Source organism: Corvus hawaiiensis, chromosome 7, assembly GCF_020740725.1.
Source record: "Corvus hawaiiensis isolate bCorHaw1 chromosome 7, bCorHaw1.pri.cur, whole genome shotgun sequence".
In the NCBI taxonomy this organism is placed as follows: Eukaryota; Metazoa; Chordata; class Aves; order Passeriformes; family Corvidae; genus Corvus; species Corvus hawaiiensis.
This window is the reverse complement of record NC_063219.1, coordinates 30,873,743-30,898,772: the sequence shown is the minus strand read 5'-3', so window position 1 is coordinate 30,898,772 and position 25,030 is coordinate 30,873,743. Positions and strand designations below refer to the sequence as shown.

The window sequence follows — 25,030 nt, the reverse complement described above, 5'->3', positions numbered from 1 at the left end:
CACTGCTCCCAGCAGGTGTCAACACTCCTGACTCGAACACACCACCTGCATGCCTTTTTTATTTAATTACCATGATTTTCAGAAATTTGCTCTGCAGCACTCAAAGCACAGTCATTAATCTTCAGTAATCTCTCTGAACAACAATTTCAACTTTTCTGAGCCCAGAGCCCCTCTATAAAGCAGGGGCTGTATTGTCTGAGCACAGGATTTTATGCAAGGAAGTTGCCATGGCAACATGACAGGGAGGGCAGAACCCAAACAATAATTGAGCATCAAAGAATTTTAAGTGCAGGGAAAATTCAGAGCTAGATTCCATATTAGAGCTATAGGCTGTCCAAACTGCAGATTTTAAAGCTTAGGAAGACTGGATATTATTATAAGCTCTCTTGGGGATAGCTGTATTCCAGCAATGCATTATCACTGATCTGTTCCCATTATAATCCATCCATTTCACAGAAAACTACATGTTTTGTAAGGGAGTGGAAAAGCAATCTGAAAAGGAACAATTGCACATCTTGGCTTTGGATAGAGAAAAAAGAAAGAGGGAGAAGGAAGAAAAGGTTATAATCCAAACTGTATTTCAACAGAAAGCCTGGCTGTTATAAAAATAATAATGGTCTTGGCTAGTCACTTGTTGTGAAATAATGAACCTTGTCCACTTTTAAAATATTATTGCATGTTGCAGGATCCCTATTGCAGGCATTCTATAGAGGACCCTAATAAAAATGGATGGCTAACTGAGAAAAGGCTGCTGCATTGTTTTATAAGGCAGTAATCCAGTTCCAGAACAAATAAATTGTAAACTCCAAACCAAAAAGTTTATACCAAAAACACAACATAGCTTTATTGTTATTATTACCCTGTTGCTCTTGTATATGCTGCTACAAATGCATTTGCAAAATAATTAAAATCCAGAAGCGTTAGCAATGGAGCAGACCATAATTGTGTCTCAGGAGTGCTGAGTGCCCCAAGCTGTTACAAACCTTCACATAAGAAAGGTGCTGGTTTTATGTTTGCATGGATTGGTTTGCCACTTAAAAATGGGAACATACAGATATGGAAGGTAAAATAACCTAACAGAAGTTCTGGGACATACATGATCTTCGTTCTAACTCCCAACTCTCTTTCTTGTCCAATGTTTAACTTGGACAACTCCACTCTCCTATATCTCTTCCGAGTCTTGGAAACAAGGGTAGTGCCGGTCACATTTTTATGAGATCGAGTACAAGCTTACATTTAACTAATGGTTATTTTTTGCAAGAAACATGCTGTTTGGATCAGCACACTTCTAGTGAGAGAAAAGCCACCTCAGTGCTGGGGAAGTCACCAGCCTTCTCAACACCACTACTGACCATGAGCCTAAAAGAGTGACTCATGTCCTTCCCTCCATGCCAGTGAGATCTGCAGGTATTAGGGCTGGCCCTGTTTACCTATGGAAAGCCAACCAAGCTATTTGTATCAGCAGCCTGTTCTTTTTGCTCCTGACTGCTCACCCAGCTGCAGGCATTAGTGACATACTTTTAATTTTTTTGGCTTCTCATGCATAACTAGTAATCCCCATGGAGAGACCCAGCACAGGCCAGCTTCCCACAGATCTGGGCTGTGTGGTCAGTCTCCAGCTAGAGTAGAAGCTTTTCCGGAAGGTCAAGCATCTCTCAGCCATGAGATGAGGTCTCTAGTAATGTGTGTGTCCATAAATACATGTGTTCATACTACTACATTTCTTCTAATTAGAGCAAATTCTTGGTTGCTCTCCCTATCCTTATGTTGATTTCCACAGAAATGATTTTTGAGATCAGAAGCTTCTGCCAAATTGCTTGAAATTTGTCCAATGGGTACTAAAGTTGTTAGAGGGCAGAACACAAATAGATGTGGAAAACATGAAAGAAAAAGTTACCTTAGAAAACTAAGTAAAAAACTTTCTCCTATCACAAAGGTAAAGGTAAGGGTAAGTCTCTTCAGGATTTCTCTACAAAGTTGCCTGCCCTGTAATAATTCCATTTTATCTGTATCTGTCAACTAGCCAGATTTCCATCATTTAATACATGACATGTTTATTTTCTATTGTTCTGCTCTGTTAATAAAAATATCACATGGCCCACATCAAACACCCACAAAAATCTATCACTATTTCGTCTATTAGCTGAATTATAACCTCATTAAAAAAATCAAGCTAGCTAAATTTTATTTTCTATAAACAGGTGCTAACTTGCATTAATTACATAAACAGGGTTTAATACATCATTAACTCAACTCGTGCTCTTTATTTGTCATGTCATAGTTATTCCTAGAGCCAATATTCCAGGTTTGCAACTCAGTGGTATCAACTACAAATGAGACAGCAGATTTTGAAAACTGCAATGTTTTTGTCAGCTCACAGGTGAGGTGGAATGAGCTGACACTTATGAATCCTCTTACTGTTTTTATTTTAGGTTAAATTCAATTTCTGAAAGCTTCTCAGGATCTTTTGTATTATTTATATCTCATGCAGGAACACAGATACCCCTTCCTATGTCAGTAGAACCATACCAGCTTTGCTGCTGTAGCTTAGACATTTTTCTAGCATAAGAGATCCTGCCATGGAAACTTGAACAGATTTGGAAAGCAGCTCCCTAATGGACGTGTTAATGCAGCCAATTTGTGACACAGATCCCTGGTCCTGTTCCTCCTGGACAGGACCAAACTGTCCCATTACATTAACACCATTAAAAGCTGTCTTGCAACAAAGGTCAAGGATCACCTGTTCCTGAGAGCTGAACTGCACTTTAATGTTAGCCCTGAACCCAGGAGACTGGAAATGACTCACAGTGGGTATAATCTGAAGTTGCTCAATGCCAGGACGTTAAGTCAGGTGTAGGTGCATGTCTGATTACTTGCAGGCTGCAGCTGTGCTCCTTTTTTGGGCCATGTTAGAAACAACCTGCACAGCATCCAGGCTGGAGTGGTACCGTCAGCATTGCTCAGCACAAATCACGTAGGGCTCTTTTTATAGCTTCAGGATAAGCAACTTCCACTCACACACTACAGTTACTAAAGCACCAATGAGGCAGGCCAGTCTATGGTATGATGGCTTGTTTTATTGTATTAATTTCTGATTCAGTATTATTTGGCTTTACTGTAACCAGTTGTCTGTGCATTTCTACGTTTAAAGATGCTTCTTTCCCAATCCACTCCTAGCTGCCTCTGCAGTAATAACAAAGCATGATCTTGGATAGTTTGGCATGTGACTAATAGCTGTTCAGATTGCCTTGGCAATTTCAGAGTATGCTAATTGGGCTAACAAGGTACTAAGTGCTCCAAGGTGTTATGAATGTGTTGTAAAATCAAAAACTCTGCTGTCAAATGCATTCATTACTCATGGTATGTAATTTGCTTGCAAGGAACCTACTCCAAAAGACAATATTTCCAGTCATTTCTCCTACTCATCTGGGAAAGACATTAGCACAACAGCACCTAGAGCATCTTTAACTGATGCTGTCTCATTCCTAGAGAAGGAATCTCAGCCAACAGGCTCCTTGGTATCTTTGGGGACTGTCAGATTCCGCCTCAGCTGCAGCCAACAATTGGGTCCCACCAGGCCCCTTGCCATGGGCTGCTCTCACCAGGCTCCTCTCAGAAAAGCAAGACCCATTTGGCCAGCTGGGCACAACCAGTCCCAATGGGCTGTGGACCTGATCCCAGGTGAGGAGCACCCAGCCACTGCCTGGGGCTGTTCCACATGCCTCACTTCCTGTTTTTTCCCCATCTCAGTCCCTAGGCTTTATTGCTGTTCCCCTTCTCCTGCTCCCCACCATTTGCACTTTAGGCACCATGCCTCATTCCTACCTCTTGCTATCCAGGCACGTTGCCTGAGAGTGTTTCTGATTTTTGCAAAATAACAACCTCAGCAATCAGACCAAAGAGCTTTCACAAGCACCTTGAGCTCTCCATTTTACAGGCAACATCAGACCAAACAATGACACTACTGTTCAAGCCTACACAACAGACAAGAAAGTCACAGTATCACTTTTCCCCATTACCCCTTGTGCTTAAACACACCCAATTTATCCACTTGACATAAGAGACAGGTTCATGTGATTCCTTCTCCTTCTGCTAGTTCTTTCCTACTAAAGGTCACACCCTCCTGATTTCATTTCTGTGGAACTGAGCAACTCAGTCTTTACTGTCTTCCCTTTTCCTGTTCCTTTTCCATTCTGTTAACATAAAAGCCTCACCCATCAGTGACGTTCAAGTTGACATTGATTTCTGCTGTATTTGAAGTCAATGTAATAAGATAAACTCTATATATTTGCCTGATACAACTGAGACATATCGACCCGAATAACTGGGCCAGTTATCCAGCCAAAAAACTGACTAAAATTAAAACTAGATGGTGGGACAAAAACAATTCCTTGACTAACCACCATCAGTGAACAAAGTCCCTGGCAACACTGAGGTTCGATCTAGATATATGAAAAAATGAAGGATAGGAAATTTCATTTTTTTCTTTAAAAAAACTGAAGCTGGAGTAAACCACAGCACACTATGCAGCAGATGGGGGAATAACACATGAATATGAGAAAGAGGTAAGGAAATGATCACCCAGTCAAGAGTTTGTTTGCATAAGACTCAATCACCCAAGAACACACTTCAGCGGAAGTTGGAAAGGTGTGTATGGGAGGGAGGATGCCTTGTTCCAACAAACAGCTGACTGTAAATTGTAGCAGCTCTTCATGCAGCCAGAACTATTCAATGGAAACAGGTGTGACAGCAGGAAGGAAATGTTTAATCTTTGGATCCAAAAACATGACTCTTCCTTGCTTGAATAAAAGACTAGTGTTGGCTCAAAGCCAATGGGAGGCTCATAACATTCTCTTGTTTCAAAGCAATAACCTGCTTGAGAGCAGGTTCACCAATTCAGGCCCCACTAAAGCCAGTCCTCGCGTGCTTAAAAGGGACAGGGTTTGGCCTGGAATTAGTTTCCAAAAGTGGAGGTGGGATTGCACAGGTGGGAGAGGCAGCTGAATGCACACAGCTCGTATGTGCGTTCTAACACAACACTTCTACCATGAGAGAATTCTGTATTTGCTACATTGCAGTTGAAGAAAAGAGAAATCATCTATTTTCCTGCACCAAAAAGATCACTGGGACCAGTCACACAATGGAAACATGCTGACCCTCAAAGAGCTCCTGGAATAATCACTTACATTAGCACGTTGCACTACCTCATAATGGTGGGCAAAGCAAAAAATTCACCATAGCAATCACGACTAAGCACAAAAGGTTCAAATCTGGCTGATTTCAAAGGACAGTAACTATAGGCTCAGCATGGAGCTTATATTGTGCTAAATCAAGGCTACCATTCCCTCTCTCTGCCTGCTGCTCATGAAAGAGCTTGGTCACCTACCCTGTGTGGTGACTTGAGGATGTGCAGTCCGAGCTGCTTCCAGCGACTTCTTCCCTCCTGCTCAGCCACCAGAACCCCTGTATCCTATCACAAGGCTGTGCAGGGGGAATGGCTGCAGCTGGATAATCTAACACTCTTACACTCCTAACCCCTTCGACTCCAGCAATTTAAAAGGATTGCTCACAATATATTTAATCCTAAAATCCATCTTGTCACGAGTTAATAGTCAGATAATGCTATGCATAACATTCTAAGCATGGTGCCATAAATAAGAAAGCATTTAAATAGAAGAGTTTGCAGCAAATGTTCAAATCCAAGGTTCACTCATTAAAAACCAAACCAATGTATTAATCTCCACTGCTGCATATTTTAAAGACATGAAAACCAGATTCTAAGAACTTTTAAGCACCACAAGCTGCTTTTGCATTTTGAAAAGAAAGAAGAAATAACATTAAATAGGCTTTTTAAAAGGCTTCTCCTTCCTTTGCATGTTCTCATTCTTACAGCACATTTCATTTGTAACCTGGCATTCAGCCCCTGAGAGGTTTTTTCCCAAAAAACTTTCCACAAACAAAAAAAGGTTCTTGCTATATTTAAAGACTTAGATGTACAAAGTGTCAAACCAAGCTTTGCCCAGTGCTTCCTTAAAAACATGAAGTACCTCGGAAGAAGTCTGCAGGAGATTCTCTCAGCCCCTGGTGGAGCAATGGTGTCTTGCAGACTCCACAAACCTGACAACCAACATCAAGAAGCACTGCCCATTGATCACCCATAAGAAAGGGTGCCCAGTGGATTCGGCATGAAGTAGGACTGAAACAGGACTTCTCCTCATGCTGGGCAGCTCTGGCAGATCACGTGGCTGCTGTGTGACCTGGTTCTCTCAGCCATAAATTGACATTGACTGCTTTGCAGTAGTCTGAGATCTATGGATATGGAACACGAGACAGATCTCCCATGTAATTGAAGTCAGTTGCTCTCTTACAGCTTGTCAGCATATTTGTTAGGACAGGATTTACCATCAAAATAGAACACACAGCAAGTGAGACCTCTTCTGTTAGTGATGATAATGTGAAAAAGGCAAAAACTCTTCTTAATTCTGCCATCATTCAGGACTCATTTCAAACTCACTAAAACTGCTAATAGCTGCCATGATTTTATTTCATTTTCCTCAATCATACAGATGCTGTCTTGGGAAACTCAGAAACCCCTCCTGTCCCCCATCATGAGTTTATCATAACAATTAAAATTGCTTCCCTTTGCCAGATTTACTGTCTCCTCTAGAACACAAAGAAATTTGGCAAGAGAGACACAATCTGTTGTGACGAAAATGCAAAGTTTACCTCTTGCAATGGTATTTTTTATTGTTTCCCATGAGGGGAATTATCTCCATTAATGGTGATTGCAAATCCCTGTGTACTGGGACATTAGCTTCCCTTATGCTTGTTACTGAAATGAAAAGAGACAACTAAAATATTACAGAGCTGTTTTATAAAGTACTTATCCTATTAAGCCACTTAGCCATAGTCTTTACATAGGGATGGGATGCCCAGAAGAATTATTTGGGGAACTATTCAGTTATAACATTAAGAAAAGCAAAGAAACACTCACATTCATTAGGATCAATTTTAGCAGTTACTGTATTGCTCCTATCAACAAAAATTCCAGGTTTATGGATGCAAGTGGCCACCTTTCAGATCTACACCTGGGGAGCACATCCTGGTTCTCCTGCTCTTCTCTTTCTCTCTCACAGCAATCAAGGACTGGGAACCAGCAGATGGAAAATAAGTTGTATATTTGTTTAAAAGACATCCGCTTCAGCCCAGCTCTTACTTAACTATTTTTATTCTTTTACCTCCCCCCTCACAGGGAAAGTGACTTATTTAAAGGCTGGAGGCAAATCCTGCTCCTGCTGAAACAAAACCCTGAGCAGCCAATGGATTCCTGAAAGGCTGGATGTGATGTGGAGATATGAGAGGGTCAGAGCCAGATATTCACCTGGTGAACAGTGAGGTGCTTTTCTTGACTTCAAATAAAACTGATTTACGTATCACCCTGTTTTCTTTGCATTTCTTTAAATTACTTACCTTTTGTGCCTTGCCTCTCTGACCTTAGCAGCTGCCTAACCCAGAACAACAGCACTCACCATCCCCTTTCTTGTTCTTTGCAGCGCCACATAACTAATTGCATTTCGGCCTCAACAATGTTATCTTCCCCTCCCCCCCCCCCCCCCTTTTTTTTTTTTTTTCTGGAAATGAGCAGCCAAGTGCTCATAAATAACACACAGGCATCACACAAAGAGAAGGTCATAAGGCAGGAACTCGATGAGCCTGAGAAAGGGTTGATTTTTAAAGTCCTTTCTCAGTCCTCAAATTTCTCTCCTAGGAAGCCTGAAAGACAGAGGTTTCATAAAGGCAAAAGGTACCAAAGGTTCAGTTGCTGGGGAGGGCAGCAGGACTTCAGAGCTGGAGGGAGTTTCTGCAAAATAACTGCACTGAGGCCAGGACCTAAGAAACAACATGAAACCTCAGAGATTTCAAAAGACAACCCACAAAACCAGCCCCTGGAGGCCTGTTTTACACCTCTGTTATACCTGAGAGGCAGAGGGAGGGGGATGCAGCCATAGTCTGCTCAACCATTGCAACAAAAGTCAGAAAGTCATGCAAGAACCTCAGCCCCCAGCCTGTCCCCCACAGTCAGCAGCTGTTTAAGCTGTTTAAGCTGGGGGCAGGTTGGATCTGCTGCTAGGGAGGTTCAGGGGCAGGGGGCCATGAGCCTTTCAACTGCCCCCAGCACACACTGGAAGCTTGCACAGTAGAGGAGTGTTCAGGATGTGAAGGCAAAGACCAGTAAGCTGAATGCCATCTTGCCCATTTTATAGGTAGCAATGGATAGAGAAAACAGCCCTTTACCTTTCTAAGGACAATCACTGAAATTCATACAAAAATCAGCTCTCACTGCATTATCTGCAGCAAGTCAGAAAGCTGAAGTTTCTCTGTGTGCGTTTCAATTTCCCTTCCTTTCTCTACATAAATGTCGCACTTATGACTGATGGTTTAACTACAACTCCATTTTTAAAGGAAAATCACATGGCTTGGCTAAGTGTTCCTTCTGCTGGGTAGACTCCTGCTGTCCTTTCCTATTGACTCCTCAGGATCATGCAGTAAATATCAACACTGGAAAACTTCTAGTAATAATGCCAACTGAGGCCCAGGACCTGTGGGGCACAGCTGGCTCCCACCCTCAATTCTTCCTGCAAGCTGAGAAGGCTCAGCACCTGTAGAGATGGTGCCCTAAAGACATAGCGAGAAACCCAACTGACTCTTCTGAAAATAAATAATCAGCAATCAACACACAGCTTTTCTCCATGCCAGTGGAAAACACGCATGTGTGGTCCAGCCTTGTTCTTTCAATAATTGTTTATTTGCAACTAGGGTCAGGAAGTGATGCTGTAGTGTCAGCAAAAATGAACCCAGGGAGTAAAGGGGTTGTGGAGTTCTGCCATGTTTCACACTCCTCTGTTTCTTGCTTGCACACATTTGAGGAGAGAGAGTTTGATTTGGGTTGTTTGGTGGGTTTTAAATTAATGCAAGATACAAACAGAAAAATAAAGTTGATCTGGACAGCAGCAGCACTTGGATCCTGGACACAAAGGCTTGGGGGAAGCTTTGGATGTCTCTCTGTTAGCTGCCAGTAGCAAGGCATGCCTGTGGTTTACAAGGTGGGGAGAATGCTGACTCCAAGGCAGGGAAGTGCCTCCTGGGGCATCCTGCTGCAAAAATACTTGGCTCCAGAATAAATACTGCCTCAGATCACTGAAAAGGCCGTGAGTTTGTGGACAAACAGAAGAAATCAGAATAGCCCTCCCTGTAACTCAAAGCCTTTTCCTACCTACATGACCTAGGGCTGAGAAGAGGTAAACCCTTACTGGGATTTAAGGGGAAAAAGAAGACAAAATAATGATACACTGTGTGGTGTGATCTCTTCCTCCAGTCCCCTCACACGGAATGTCTCCGGTTCTCAGGAAAGCTTTCACCTCCCTCAGCTACTTGCCCAGCTCTGTGCTTCCCTGTGGCTTGCCCTCCATGTTCCCATGTCTCCTTCTATTGCCTCCCACACCAGTACCTGTGTTCTGACACTTCGTGCTCCTCCATGGTCACAGCTCTGCTCAACCAGGCAACACACAAAGACTGAGGTTAAAGAGTTAAAACCAATTATCACACTATCTGGCTGCTCCCTTTTGCCCATAATCAGGCATTCCACCGTGTACGAGGCCATGCCACAGGAGAATGTGTGAATGACTTTTATAGAAGTTTTATCTACAAGTTTGGATGAAGAAACCTTGACCAGCAGACAGCAAGGTGAAGACGGGAGAAGTATGAGCTGAGATGGGAGGTTGTGAGATTTTCCCAAGAACTGATGAGCTCTGGAGACACAGTCTTGATGAATCCCCAGGAACCGATAAATTCAGCACACCAAGAATCAGCCAAATCAGGAGAAGGCCACCAGCACATCACGCAGAATAGAGACAAGGTGGCAAGGGCTGCTGCTGCAGATGTATATGTGCACTTAATGAAAGAAAGGACCCTTCAGCAGAATTTCTGAACACCCACCTGAAAGCTGCTGCTCACCAGTACAACCCTCCCTGCCTGAATTAAAGGTGTTCCTATAAATACTGTTTTTGAACTGTATTTTCCTCACTTGATCTCCTTGATATGAAGAAAAAAGGAATTTGGAACTGTTTCCCTTTGTCTCCCTCCTTCACACACAGGTTTTTTCCAGTATCAAACCTCTTGCTAATATTAACTTTGAACTTGAATGATCTCTAATGTCCTCTAATGTCCTGGATCAATGAAGCTGTGTTATTCAAAGGTCAGTTCCTAACACTAAGTTCTGATCTCACTTAAACTTTTCTTCATTTCTAGACAGTTATTCTGTGTTATCCCTATATGCCCTTTATACCTGTTCCAAGGTTTTCTAAGTTTCTTGAACAAACCTGGCACCTCTAGTAAGCATTAACCACACACAAATGATGAATTCTAAAATGAAAAAAAACCCTATGCCAAAAAGAAAACATATTGTTCCTCCAGAGGGATATATTTTATATTGTACATCCAAATCAAACAAACACACTGTAATCACCAGAATGAAACCCCAGAAACAACTCAAAACAACAGCACAGGAAAAATAAACATGAACTCAAGTTCTTTGAAGAACAGGAGGAGAACGACTGGATTTAGATAAGGAAAAACTTATTGCTTAATGACAACATAGAAAGTAGAACTTGAGATGAAATACAAAAAAAAAAAAATACCCTTTTTAAAAACAAGTTCTGAATAATGTTTGCTCCTTCTTTTCCAAACCAAGCACTTTAGATGATCTATTGGCCCAAGAATGGATACAGAGACAACTCCAGAATACTGATGGACAATTCCTATTCTATTTATGTCCTCATTTGGGGGGGACACCGTACTCTATCCACTTTTAATTAACCATTTTGTCCCTTTAATCAACAGACAAATTTGGAGCAGCAGCACAAGGCTGAGGCAGGAGTGTCCATTCTATGTCCTGAGCAGGCTGGTTTCCAAAGTGGTGCCAGATTTTTGGGAAGCTGGGTCTGGGCAGGTGCCGTGCACCCACATTAGAGGTGACGGTGCAGGTCAGTCTGCAGCAGCCCCAGGTGAGGAGTCACCTCAGCAGTGTCACTCCAGGACTGGCATCCTCTGCTGGGCAGGAGGAGCAAGAACAAAGGTGAAAAGGAATCATTCACGAGGAGAAAGGGAAGGAACACAATGTTAGTTTAGATAAGCAATAATGAGGAAATGGCCTTTAATGACTTACAGTTCAGCTCGCATTAGCAGATACAGAGGAAGAAGATCAATCACTTGATCTCTTCAAATACATATGTTTTTGTCTAACCATTTTTGCTGGAAAAAAATACTAATTTTGACTAACATGAATCAATTTGAACTGTTACCCCATCAGACAAAGACCAGTTCAGAGATAGAAACTCCTCTCCCATCTAAAGTCCAACTCAATTTCTAATGCAAGGTAAATGGCAACTAACCTTTGACATCTGATTCTTTGAAAATCACAGCACATTTATAAAAGTCAAACAACAGCTGGTCTCACTTTACAGCTGAAAAACAGAATATCCTTTAATTCTTCTGGGCAAATCAATAATTTATCTTAATCCTTCTATTTTAAAATCACTGGTGTTGATCATGTCTTTGAAATAAAGACAAGGATTTTACTGCACTTCCTTCCTTCTTAGTCTGTTTTGATTGCACCAAACTCATTCACTTAAACATCCCCCTAACTTAAACATCCTCTTTCTTCACAGCAGGCATCAAAATATCTTTTTTTGTTTGTTTAGTAATATAGATTTATTGATATGGAGCTTATTTCCTGTCATGTAAGACCATAGTGTTGGACACAGCTGAGTTTCCATCCATCTTTTATAGGGCAGCACTCTCCACCTTATTCTGTACATTTTAAAATTACAGCCATCCTGCCTAAGCAGGATCACATGTGCTTCAGAAGTGTCTTGTGATTGAGAGATACCACATTTGCAGTAGATTTGGGATACTGATCACATGAACTAAGATTATATCATTATACAAACTCTAACTGTGTTCCTTGCACCTCTCTGGGGAAGGTGTCCATATGCACATTAGTATAGGATCTGATTTTCACACTGCTTGCAGGAATAAAAAGGAGAGATCAAGTGGGTGGCCACAGAAATCACATTTAAATACCCTCAACAGGAATGAGTTGATATTTATACCTCCAATGTTCTCAGGAGAACTTCAGTCTGAAGAAGTTCCATACATTTGTTTTATCATAGGGGGACTTGACTTATATTTTCAAGTGTTACTGATTTACTTATTTTCCACCAAAGGATGCTTTAGATTGAAATGATCTAAGAATAAGACTGAAAGCATACTGAATGCTGACCCTCGTTTCCTAAATGAAAAAAAAATATTAAAGTCAATTGCAAATGTTCCTTACGAAATGGATAGCAATAGAAATGAAAATGTACAAAATAATGCACCTTATAAAAGAAGTGGAGCATATTCTACCTGCCCTGTATGTAACTGCCAGTTCTGCATGGATGAAAATGCTGAAAAGAAATCTTTGAAGAACACCTTTCTGTAGGACTTTGCTTTCAGGGACTTCTTGAATCTGTTCTCAGCATCTGATCACCAAACTGAATCTGGATTCATATCTGTGGTCATTTATAGCCACAAAAAACCAACCAAACCTGGGAGAGGTGTTAAGAAAGTATCTGCTGCTTCTTGCACTGGTCTGGAAATAAACTTGTGAGTGCTGAGCAGTGACCCTGTGCTGACCACCACAGGAATGGCTTTCTTTTGGGGGAAGAATTGTGTCCAAGAATTTTGAGAGCAGAGGTCCCACTAAAGTTCAATAGTACTTCCAGAAATCCCAGCTGAGATATTTAAGATGCATGGCAAATTTCATGTCTGCCTTTTATGAAGCTATTTCCTGGAAATATTACCCAATGAACGACATGATTGATATTTCCATGGGCACTGCAGATGTTTTGGCTTTGCTGTATTTTCACAGTGTGAAACACTCAAATCTCTTGGAAATTTCTTGGTAAAATTCAACTATTAGATAAAAAAAAAAAGGACCTTTGGGGAAACTCATCCATTGTCATCATTTCCTCGATAGGTGTGTGGGGAATTGTCCAGTCCTGCAGTACAAAAAAAATGAACAAGGCTCCACTACCTGATTAGGACTTTCTCTAAAGTCCCCTGAATAATTACTATGAAGTTTGCAAGTGCTTCCAACAAGTGTTATGTTTTAAAAGCAGCTGATCATATTTCATTTTGTTTTTCAAAAAAACCTTTTCTAAGAAGGTTCTGTGAAAAAAGACAGCCTGTGCCTGGTGCTGCCTCCGCCCACAGCTGCAGCAAAAACTTGCTGGCAACAGAAAGCAAACGTCCCTACCGTCAGCAGCACTTGCACCCTTGACATATCTCTTCTCAGAGGTAAATCTCCTGATCACCTACCTGTTACATTTAGAAATGGGTGCCAGGAAAGACATAACTTGTAATTCAAGCCAGGATTAAACCTGGCTAAAAATCAAGGTCGGTAAGAGTTACATTTTTGATTGTTTTGAAATCTCGTTCCAATCCAGGGAAGACCAAAGTCCATTTTTTTAAAGTCCACAGAGAAAAAAAAAAGGCCCAAAGGCCCCAGAATTGTCCTGGGAGATCTGTGCCATAGGCAGAGCCAGTATTAATACCTGAGCTGGAGATTCTGTGCTACATGTATTATAAATCACTAAGAAAAGAGCCGTCAAATGACTCTGCTTGCAGATGCAGGTGGGTAAATTCCTGTGCAGCTACAAGCCATAGTGACTGGTATACAGATGATAAAAGGCATTGTGAGACCTATTAGCTAAGTCCCCAAAGCAGAGATTAAGTTATACCAAGGCAGAGCACAGGCCCAACACTGGGCAAAGAATGGTTGTAATTATTTGGATCCCCTCTGAGGTTCAGAGTTTTCTATGAGTGCCCATGAAGGTTTGCACAATTCAAGGTATGTGTAGCACTTCAGCCCAGATTTCCTTCACTTGTAAATCTAAAAATGTAATTTATACTTTGTCCGTTTGAGTGTGTTATATTTCACTCCAAGAGCCTTAAGTTAATTTTCCAAAAGACTGAAAAATATCAAATTTAGACAGACAAGTAGAGCTCTGCAAATCAAAAGCTGGAACATTTCAAGATGTTGGCACTGCTGCATTCCTGATAAGAAATACAGGAAGCAAAGGCAAACTCCTTACTTATACATAGGAAGGAGAGAAAAAAAGAAAAGTGCCACAGTAATATTACTGAACATCAACAATTAGAAAGGCAAGTTCATGCCAAATAAAGCATTGCCAGGAGAGATAAACCAGTCTGATGTTATCAGCTCCAAACTTCACTTCAATTACTTCAGTTTCAGGGAACCAGTCACAGTGAAAAAAAAGATACATACATTTGTATATTTTTATCAGGGAAGAGCTGAATTTACAGGGGTCCTAACCAAGATTCAGAGCCAGAATTGAGAGGAGGCAGTCTCCCAAAGCCTAAGGAAAATTTAAGAAACTATCATTAGAGAGACAGAGTGATGTCAGCTCCTGGCTGAACAATTTATTCCCTTGGTAAGATAAACATTTTGCTACTACATGACAGTATCTTGAAAAGAGTTACCCACCTATAGCTAGTGAGCCCTCAAGAAAGCCAATTAAAGTGCCAAAATGTTTAATGTCAGGTTTTCCTTTGATCGCTATCATGTTTTCCCTTTTCCACAGGTGAGGGCAGTAGGGACTCAGTGTGAGAACTGCTCTAATGCTAGGCAGCGTTCAAGCAATAGAAATATATCTTCTGGGGCCATAATTCACTCCTCTTTATCATACCTTCACAGGAAAAAATCACTTAACAGCCAGCAGTCATTTTCTATTACATAAATTTAGTTTTTCTTGTGGTCCCATAACTCATCAGTCCCTGCCAGGAAGCAGCACTCCAGACAGTACACTGAATTCTGGCACATCACTTGCTTGGATGGTGGCAGAATAACCACAACAATACTTACACAGATGAGACCAAATCAATCCCTTCCTTTGCCCTTTAGAAACTCAAAGTTGTTTAATCTATTTCAATTTACTGAGAGTAAACTATCTTGGTTGGAGGAAGAAACCTCTTCAGGTCAATGCCTGGCAGATAAATTGCTGGCACCTATTACAGTGCTCCAGAAAACAGGAAGATTTCTAAATACTCCTGCTCCTGTATTTAAGTGACTCCCTGCTTCACCACCCACTCCATATTCTCATGATCCTGCTCTCCCCTGGCTCTGCCTGAGACTTTACATTGCACCTTCCAGCTTCCTTCCCATCAGCTGCAATCCGTAGCACCCGCTAACACTGGCAGAGAGATTTTTCCACTGACAGATGTTGGCTCTTCAGGTCAGTCCCACTGCTCAGGTGTGGCACAGACTCCAGTCCATGGTGACAAATATTTTGGCCATTCACAAGCACTGCTGGGGGTCAACCCTCCCTGTGCCTTGATATTCCCCCAGTATTGCAGTAGAAATGTGTCTCTGGCAGGTGACTCAACGCCGAGCTCACTGCCAGTGAGTGAGCGCTTCCTCCTCCACCAACAATATCATAGGGAGAAAGCTATTTTACCTTGATTAGAAGCTTCTCAAGAAAAGAGAATTTGCCCCTAAGTGACTTGTTCCAGTAAGTCCTAATTCTAAAATCTCCCCTCTTGTACAAATTACCTTCAATTAGAAAAATGATTATTCCCAGACTTTATATAATACCACCAAAGTGGAAGAGGTCGAGATCTCTGTCTCATGACTGCTGAAAGATGAGCTGAGTCTAGTGTCTAATGGAAAAGATAAAAGTGTATAATGTAGATTTATTTTTAGAGAGTAAAACATTTTCAGTTCACATTTCAGAGCCTTTTTCCACATCCAAAAACAACAGAAGGAAATGAGAACTGCTCTCCTCAGTACTCTGCAAAAGCCAACAAAAAGGAGGCCATTGGAAGATGGGCCAGTATCGCCAGAAACAGCTGTTTCACAAGCCAGCAGTTCAATGGCCTTACCAAATGAGAATGCCCTGCATGTAACATTTCCTTTATGCAATTCCCTGCTGCTTTGAATCCAAATATAAAGACTGAAATCCTGTCTGCTGTGAATAGGGCAAGGATTTCTCTCCAAGGAGAGGTTTTTAGATAGCATGCTGAAGAGGGCTTACTGCATAGAACAAAAGCTGTCTCCGTTGCCTTTTGGAAAAGGATGAAGAAATTTTGCGTGGTAGGTTACCTAGGACCTGACCTGGATGCTCAATGGGAATTGCAATTACTGTAATAGTATTCATTATCTATTGATTCTTCAGCACTGAGTCTGGGTCATCAACCCACTTTCCCCCCTCTATATAAAACTTGCACAATTCAAATGACAATCCAAATATTTTCCTGTGTATGAAATATTTTAGATTATAGATTGCATATAGAAGTAGTCATGGATTGCGAACGGAAAAATAAACATTTTATATGTTCTCTCCTTCTTTCCTTTTACAAAGGTGCAGACCTACAGACCTTACTTGAAGTCTGTGTTTCTACTATATAGTATTTAATGAAAATGAAATGTTTGAGCCTGGGGATAATTGCTTTATATATTTTTGAGAGAGAAAAGTCCAAGGAAAGTGAAGATATTAAATAGTCATACCCAGATTTAAGAAGCTACTTAATCAGGTATTTAATTTAAAGAGACACAGACACTATTACTTTTTTTTTTTTAATCTGGTGAGTCTTATATAATCACCTGACCACTGCCTGCAGTCAGGAAAGCCTGCATATTTAAAGGCTTAATAACACTTTTGGAGTCAGGCACATAATTCAGAATATTTTCAAAGCAGAATCTGCTCCCATAAAGGCTACAAAAACAGGTCTGAATTCAGCTCTGCATCATGTGTTGGCACAATGGAGAACAATGCTGTAATTAATGTACAAATGTAATGTTTGCAAGAATTTCTATCTCCCCATCCAAACAAGGCAAAAAAAGGAAAGGGTAATGTGCCATCAAATGTACTTTGCAATGGCACCCAACACGTGAGTGACAGAGCAGAACTAGGACTCAGCCCCAGTCAAAGTGCTCTATCCTCTGCACTAAAGCATCCCCTTGATAATTGTTGTAGCTACATTCACATGTCTTGAGAAAAAACCTTGCTGAATTTACAGTAATGTTATTTCATTCCCTCTTAACAACAAAAAACCTTTTGTCTTTTTAGGAGTTTGAAATGCTAAAGTAAAGCTTAGCTCCAGGGCTGTGCCATGGCGAGAGAACACAGAAATTGCTACTTACAACTCAGGAGGAGTTGACTCACAAATAAGTTGAAAGAAATACACATGACTTGAGGCATGAGGAGTGTTGTTAAGCAGAAGTGCTACTTGAAACTGAGAATCTTTGAGAAGTTGTGATTTTCTTTGTCTAAAATGTTGTTTGACGTTCTTGTCTGAACATTCAAGTAATGCGTTAGGCAATCCTCAGGCATAACAGCAAGGTTTAGGGAAAGGACAAAGTGTGTCAGCTAAATCTTTGAGTTCTTTTGCCTTCAGAGAGTAATTTCAACTCTTACATGTTACTTGAGAATTGTTTCTGGCATGGAGTTAATACATAGATGGTCCCAATGCAGGATTAATCTGCTGCCATCCTGGCACACTGCTGGTGCTGCAAAGTTCTTGGCATGGGTTTGCAAACGAGGCTGCTGTGAACAGTCAGACTTTCTAAAGGTAGGAGCTCTTTCCATTGGCTCCTCTGGATGGAGATCTCACCGAGGCACTAGAGAAGTCACCCATGGAGGCTGCAGCTGCAAAAAGCCTCTAGGCTTGAATCTGAACTCATGAGAATAACACTGCTGACTCTGCTGGAGTTAAATAGGCAGGGAAACCACTGACTGCTGAACCCTGTATCTGTCAGAGCTGCTATCAGCCCCACACGAGTTAACTACAGCATGTGTGCTACAGTGTGTGCCAAGCACTGTCAACTCTGCCAAGAAAACCCACCTAGAGAGCATGAAATGAGCCAGTCTTCCAGTGCTGGTAACTAGCACCAGTCCATGTGAGAATATAAAACCTCCCAGTCCAACCACATTCACTCACACCCTCCTAGAAGAAAAGCTCAACTAGACACTGAAGGAGAAACATCCCATGTAGTAAAATGTCACCATTAGGAGTCATTTCAGAGCTTTGGAACTGCTGACAGATAGTCCCCTCAGAGCAGGTGGCAACATGTGCTGAGGGCTTTGTGCCAGCAGGTGAGCCCGATGTTTGAGTGGACACTGAACACAGGTGTGACTCCATGCCAATTCAGCAGGAGGTAAGGCAGCTCAGCTTCATCTGCCACTAATATGGGTAACACAGTACAGAAAAAAAAATGAGAGAACTATAAAGAGATGCAGGGAGTTCATTCTCCTTGGAGCAAAGACATGATAATGCAGCACTGTAGGAGCTGAGTTCTCCACAGTATTCTGGCATTAGCATCAGTGACAATAAGGAAACTGTCCAGCAGGAGCTGCCTCTCTACTTAAGGATGATACACTGCGACCTCAGATTCAACAAAGCACATACAAGTAACCTTTAGCCTTAGCTGTACACTCAAATATGTTTCTATTCATTAAATGTATAACACAACACAAAACCACACAGCCTTAAGTCAGCAAGTGAACCTACCCACCTTAAAAAAAAATTAAAGCATGGCACAACCCTTTCCCCAATGGTAAAAACTTTTTCCCTGTACGAGCTCTACTCAGTTTATCTCATACACATTTGCTGTTCAGTTCAAACAAGGTTTTGGATAGAAACTCCTATAACCATTTCCAGTCTTGCATCCTTAAACCAACTCCTGCCATGATGGGCTGTCTTTCAGGGTACACAGCCTGGGTTGGCACCATAGCCCTTGTATGCAGCTGCAGCATGCAACATGGAGCATCTTACCTCAACGTGGCCAGAATTCATGCAACCGAGCCAACGGGCTGGGGGCAAACGAGCAAAGCTTAGGCGAGTGCTTAAAATTAAGCATGAGCTCAAGTATTGCACTAAGTCAGGGCCTTTTATCAGGAATGATAAATGTGAAAAACACAGAAAGTAAGACAAGTCCATGTGGATTGAAGACTTCTCAGACATCGGGCAAAGTATTTGCATACATTACAGTGGCCTTTGGATTGTGAGGCTTAATACTTTTCTAATGCACATTATTGGACACAAAAGTAAAATCATGGGGACATGCATTTAAGATAAATATAACAGATGGTCTTACAAAGGTAATTTATTTGCAATTAACTTATATTTCTGAGTCCAGCTTTCAAAATAGTATCTGCACTGAACCTTACCTGTGAACTTAACAACCAAAACTTGGATTCTGATTTTGTGAAGACACCCCTCTGCCTTGTCTAAGTGGCAGCATAATTAAAGCCCCAACAAACAGATGAATCCATAAAGGCATGGGAGAATTCAGCTTTTTTCAAGTTACATGTGATTTCAAAACACACACAAAGAGAATACGGGCATTCTCTCAGAGGATATGACAAACCCCATCTGCACAGCCAAGGTAATTATTAACTGCCCATTTTCTCCTACAATCAACTGCTAATTCAGTGGAAGAGCACAGCTGGAGGTATCAGGGTGACAAATTCAAGTGAGGCATCCTAGTGAAGCTGGGGATCTGGACTCAGATTGTCTGACAAGTAAAATGACAAGTACATACGTGCCGACAGTGTGCAGTATTCCAACAGAATCTAGCGTGTCTCAGGGCCATCCATATGCTCCACCATATGTCTGTGAGGAGAGGGGTCCAGAATCACAGTCTCTGGAAATGGTAGGTCTCCCAGGCTCTCAAGATACCAGCCAGGATCCCAATGTTGCTACATTAATTGGTGTGTAAGTACCTGCATTCCCTCCAACAAACAACTGATTTCAGCTCAGAGGGAAATATGTAACATAACCAGCTGGTTGCTCATTCAGAAGCTTGATCTCACAGGACAAGCTGTCCTAGGCAAGAAAAGGTTGCTCTGGGCTGCTTCTTCAGAGCCAATTGAACCTCTGTGTATTAACCACAAAGGAGCTGCAATAACAGAAACGTTACCATGTAGAAGAGCAGTACTGATAAGCACACAGAAACAGACGGGATTTTAATAACCTAGCAAAGGGGAATACGAGTTTCAGCTCACTCAGCAGAAGACAGGCTGCTTTCTTTCACCTTCTCTTGTGCTTTTCACTTACATTTTTCTGGGGGCAATTACCTGCCATGTATTTTCACATTTCAGTCCTACCTTATCACTGTCCACTGTGTTCTGTGATGTCCTGGAGGCAATGGAAATGGTGTCAGGTTGACTGCTGCCATCCCCTTGGCTGTCTGCATCATCTATTCCATCTCTGCAAGAAATGGAATAGGGAATCAATGACATTCCTTAACACACCACCAGAGTGAGCACAATGTTACAGGTGGAGTTGAGAAGTGCCAAGTCAGCAGGACAGAGCTGGCTTTGTGCTAAAATTACCCCACTGAGGCAGCCCATGATGCTATAGAGCTCTTGAATTTAGAATGACATCACCCTCAGCCATGGGGTTTGGATTTGCACATAATCACAACATTTGTTTAAATTTCTTCAGGAATTTAATACTAAGCCATAAAGATGTTATCCAAACATAGATAAAGACAGTACAGAGCTCTATATATTTACCTCTCTGAGGCTGCTAATATAGTGTATTTTCTTCCCTTTGGCTGTAGAGATAAACTTCTCATAAATGTTTATTGGTCTTTCAAAGTAAATATTTAAATAATACAAAATACATATTTAGGGACAAGTTTAAAAAAATCAGTGTCCTCATTCTGTACTAGAAAACTTTTGTATTGGTGCATGTTCTTAGACGAAATGTCTGGATCTCTGCTTTGCTACAGGTCTCCTGGGTGACCTTGGTTATTTATGCTTTGGATGTCCCTACAACACAGCCTGAAGTAAGAGAGGGATAAAATTTGACGAGTAAGTGAAGATGCTCAAATTACAGATGGCTTTTAGGAATGCCACAACAGAAAAAGAACAATTCATTATCTATAATTTCTATTTAATCCAGGATTGAAACCAGTTGACAAAAAAATTTTAGTATTATTTAGCAGGCTGAAACAAGTTTGTATTTGATGATAAAATGCAGATTCTTCGCTACATATTCTTCAATCTATTGTCAGGATCAACTATGATTTCCATTGTCAAACACTTAAACACGCCAAACAAGGAAAAAAATGTCTGGTTTTACTCAAATGTGAAGAAGTAAAATCTACTTTAGGAAAGAACCATAACCTTGGACTTTGAAGAATTTTTACTGTTTCTCTTTATACTTCGGAGTATAAAATAAAAGATCTTTGTACATATATCATAAAAAAGCTTTCTAGCTACTTTTGCCAAGACAACATATAAGAAGCCAAGATGATGAAAACTGCTTTGACTACAGTAAAAACCAGTAAAAAGTCCACAGACACTACACTGCTGTAGGTTGAGAAAACACTAGTGATTTCAGGTTGTGACTGAAGTTACCTCCTACTGTTGTTCCGCTGCTTTGCTGGTGTCTTGGGGAGCTGAATTGGCTCTTTCAGAGCTCCTTTCAGATGAATGATCCTTTCTTGAATAACTTCCCGGATATTTTTGATCCATTCCTGTTTTGTTTCAATACTGGATGCCTAAAGTTTCACAGGGCAGAAAGACAGAGACTCTATCATGTTCTCACCTCCTGTGTAGAGGAGTTGTGGCTGGCTGATGAATGCCATGATTAACAGTTTGTCCCCTCTGCTGCACTGTTGCAGCTGCTGGAGTACCTGGTAACCCCAGGGGAACTGAGAGCATTTTGACCAGACCTACTTGGCAAGCAACAGTAAAGCAGCTAAGCTCTGGATAAACACATTTAATGCTAGCAATACAGCATGCTCAGTAGAGGGGAAACAGGTTATCAGTGCACAGCTGGGATTTCCTTAGACAAAACAACTATAACTTGAATTCTTCAGCTGAGACTCACTTGACAGAACAGGCTGTCACCTCTGGAGGTCTGTGGAAGAGGTTGATTGTTGATAAGTCCAGTGGCAAAGGACTAAGAGAATTACACCTCCCAGCCAAACACCCTGAGACCTGCCCTGTGTCAGCATGCCCAGGCTGCAAGAGGAGATGCAGTTCCAGCAGGGCTGCACAACTGTCCCAATTCCTACTGAAGCCTTAGAGCTCAGCTGCTCCTGATGCAGGCATGATCCCACTGGCAGACACGGAAGCCATGTGAATGCGAGGAGGCAAGAAACCGACCTTTCATTCAGGGCTCCCAAGGCCTGAACCAGAAGTGCTAAAGACAAAGAAAACAAAAAGAAAATACTTACTTTGAGCACTGTTTTATTGTCTGAGGATGGTGTTCGTCCAGACCACAAAGCAAATTTGCAGGGATCTCCTTCAACATGTTCAGTCACTCCCAGTTCTGAGGTCTAGTGTAGAGGAGAGATGATGAAAAGATTTCATGTATATGAAGCCTCATGAGTCCAGAAAACTTTGGACTTGTAGGAAGAAGTGGGGAGGCTGGGATGGATAGGGGAACAGGATCTTATCTCTGTTTGCTACACAGATAAAAGAAACAGAAAGCCTCTGGGGTGGCAGGGAAGTGAACGGCTGGAGCGATCCTGCTCGCATTTCCCCCCACCCTCACAATCTTAAATCTCTCCAGACTCACTGCAGGCTGACTTCCAGGTGAGTCCTGCAGGACTCGGGGCCAGCCTTTCCAGGGGCAAGAGTATCCCCAACCCAGCAGGGGGACACGTGAGCTTCCTAAACTCCACTTCTACCTACAAAAAACACAACACCCAGAATATTTTCTTTGCAGCCACACCTACCAGTAACTTGTTCTTGTAAACGTATTTTGTGTGTCCTGAAGAATCTTTGATCTCTTTGCTAAACACCAAAGAGATTTCAAAGAGAAACAAATGCCTCTCACGGCCTTTCCGAATGAGAGACTTGGGATCCCACACTTGGAAGGAATCCTGAAGAATCAGCTCTCCCTGGACGTCCAGGTTCTCATCAAACCCTAAAAGCACAAAATACAATCACTTGTATTTATTCTTGGGATGAGCAATTTACAGAAAAAACAGAGCAGTAAGGACTTGAAATAAAGGAGTCTTTCTCTTTTTTTTTTCCTTCATATTCTGAAAGGACAATAATGGGTATCCATTGCCTCAGTGAAAATACTTTCCTTTTTTTCCTATTGCAATGATGTAATTACTTCACCAGGCGCAAATACCTCATATGTGCTAAATAAGGCTACTGCTGAAGTGTAGTAAAAATTGCTCAAAAATTAATATTATGAAGGTTTTGCTGATGGTTTCTGCACACAGAACTGCATTGCAAGAAATCCTATGCACTTCATTATTCAGTTTGCCCTCCTGCAATTTTAATCACCTGGGCTTATTGTGCTGCCTGGCTACGGGCACCAGTTCCTTTTTTCACTTGATTTAGTACTCTGCTTGTTCCTTGGTTTTCCTCAAGCCAGGCTGGAAATTATTTTCCTAAGCCAAGAAAATGTGTGAGACACAATAAAGCATCTCAGTCCAGCATAAAATTTTTACATTTTAGAAATACTCCACACAATAATAAGCCAATAAAAGACTTCACTTTGTGCCAATCAAACTTTTTTTTCCTGTAGTTTTAAAGTATTTTTTTAAATACTTCTTTTTAAATCTTGGCATAATTATGCTAACATTTTGAAACACAAGCTGTTTTGACTCAGAAAATCAGAACTTTTGAAATGCTGAAACAGTATTTAGAAATGTTTTCATCCAATAATTGTTACAGCTGCCAGCAGCTAAACTGATACTGTTTCAGGAGGGGATTTTTTCGTTTAATGGAGAAGGAATGTTTTAGCTAAATATATATACATACATTGCATATGCATATTCATACACACACACATATGTATATTTATACAAACACAGAAGATATAGATAAATAACCATCCCCCCCCCCCAAAACTTCCTAGCCAGCTTTATTCTTTCAAGACTTTTGGAAAAATACCAGGAAAGAGCCAGGAGGTACCTAAAAATTATGATGAAACAACAGTATTGCTACAGTCAACCTCTGCTAAATTTCACCACAAGTTACAAACAAACTTAATCTCTCAGCAGGTCCCTCCCCTGCCCTGGCCCCTGCCCACCTTCTAGCATGCTGACGTGCATTGCATCGTTGGCCTTCTTTGGGACACTGAGCATCACTTCCAGACCATCCTTCAGCTCCCCTTTGCCCTCCTCACAGCAGGTCAGCAGTTCCTAAGAAGCAAGGCAGACACCCATAAACAAACTCTGATGAAGGTGGTGCCTTCACACCCAACTGTGCTACTAGGTATGTGCAGCTGCTTCAAGACAGGAGAAAGCTGAACTGCAGCAAACCCCACTGTGGGTGCTCACAAATAGTGGGGGTCAAATGGGAACAACTATAACACAAAACCAAACAAGGTGCCCTCAATGGAGGCTGTGCACTTGGAAGCTTTCTGGGGACTTATGCTTACGGGTCATGAAGCAGCTCCCTTAAGCATAAGGTGACTCATTACACCTGTGAAGTGCTCTGCACGAGCTGATCTGTGCAGCTCACTGAGCTACCTTCAGTAGGAGTTGGTATTTTGTGATCCTCTGGACAGGCTTGATTAAATAAGAAGAGATGGAGTTGGCCAGCCCATGCCTTTGCTGGATTTCCTAGAAGGGATAAAAACAGCAGTCAGTCATGGAAAACTATTAACCCTCTGCCAGACAGAACCACCCATAACTAATTTTAGCTCTGGATCCCTGCATTTCTATGTTTAGTCTTTTAACTCTCTTTAAGCTTGCATGCAAGTAAGTGTGGTTTCAGAGAGCCTAGCAATAAACTTCAGAGTCCCCCTAAGGCCACTTAAACTGCAGGGTCCCTCTGCAAGTCAAGCTAAAGCTCTCCTGAGTAAACAGGCCTCGATTTAAATATGACTTACCTGTCATGTCATTTGGTTTCCCCTAGCTATGAAGGCTGAAAGCAGAATCTTAACATTCAATTAAACTGAAGTGACATTAAATTAAATTGCATGAGTA

The 25,030-nt window shown here is 41.5% G+C and overlaps 1 protein-coding gene across 12 annotated transcripts in view; it reads right to left on the bottom strand.

The window, feature by feature from the left end:
• The window catches only part of KALRN (kalirin RhoGEF kinase), a 484,760-nt gene that overhangs the window by 113,191 nt on the left and 346,539 nt on the right, over positions 1-25,030 (bottom strand). For all 12 annotated transcript variants that reach the window (XM_048309150.1, XM_048309144.1, XM_048309140.1 and 9 more), the window contains exons 29-34: positions 24,572-24,664; positions 24,130-24,241; positions 22,817-23,007; positions 22,313-22,414; positions 21,489-21,631; positions 20,229-20,331 (exon numbers count right to left, since the gene is read on the bottom strand). In XM_048309150.1, coding sequence (XP_048165107.1) covers positions 20,229-20,331; positions 21,489-21,631; positions 22,313-22,414; positions 22,817-23,007; positions 24,130-24,241; positions 24,572-24,664 — 744 coding nt within the window. The remainder of the gene's footprint in view (positions 1-20,228; positions 20,332-21,488; positions 21,632-22,312; positions 22,415-22,816; positions 23,008-24,129; positions 24,242-24,571; positions 24,665-25,030) is intronic.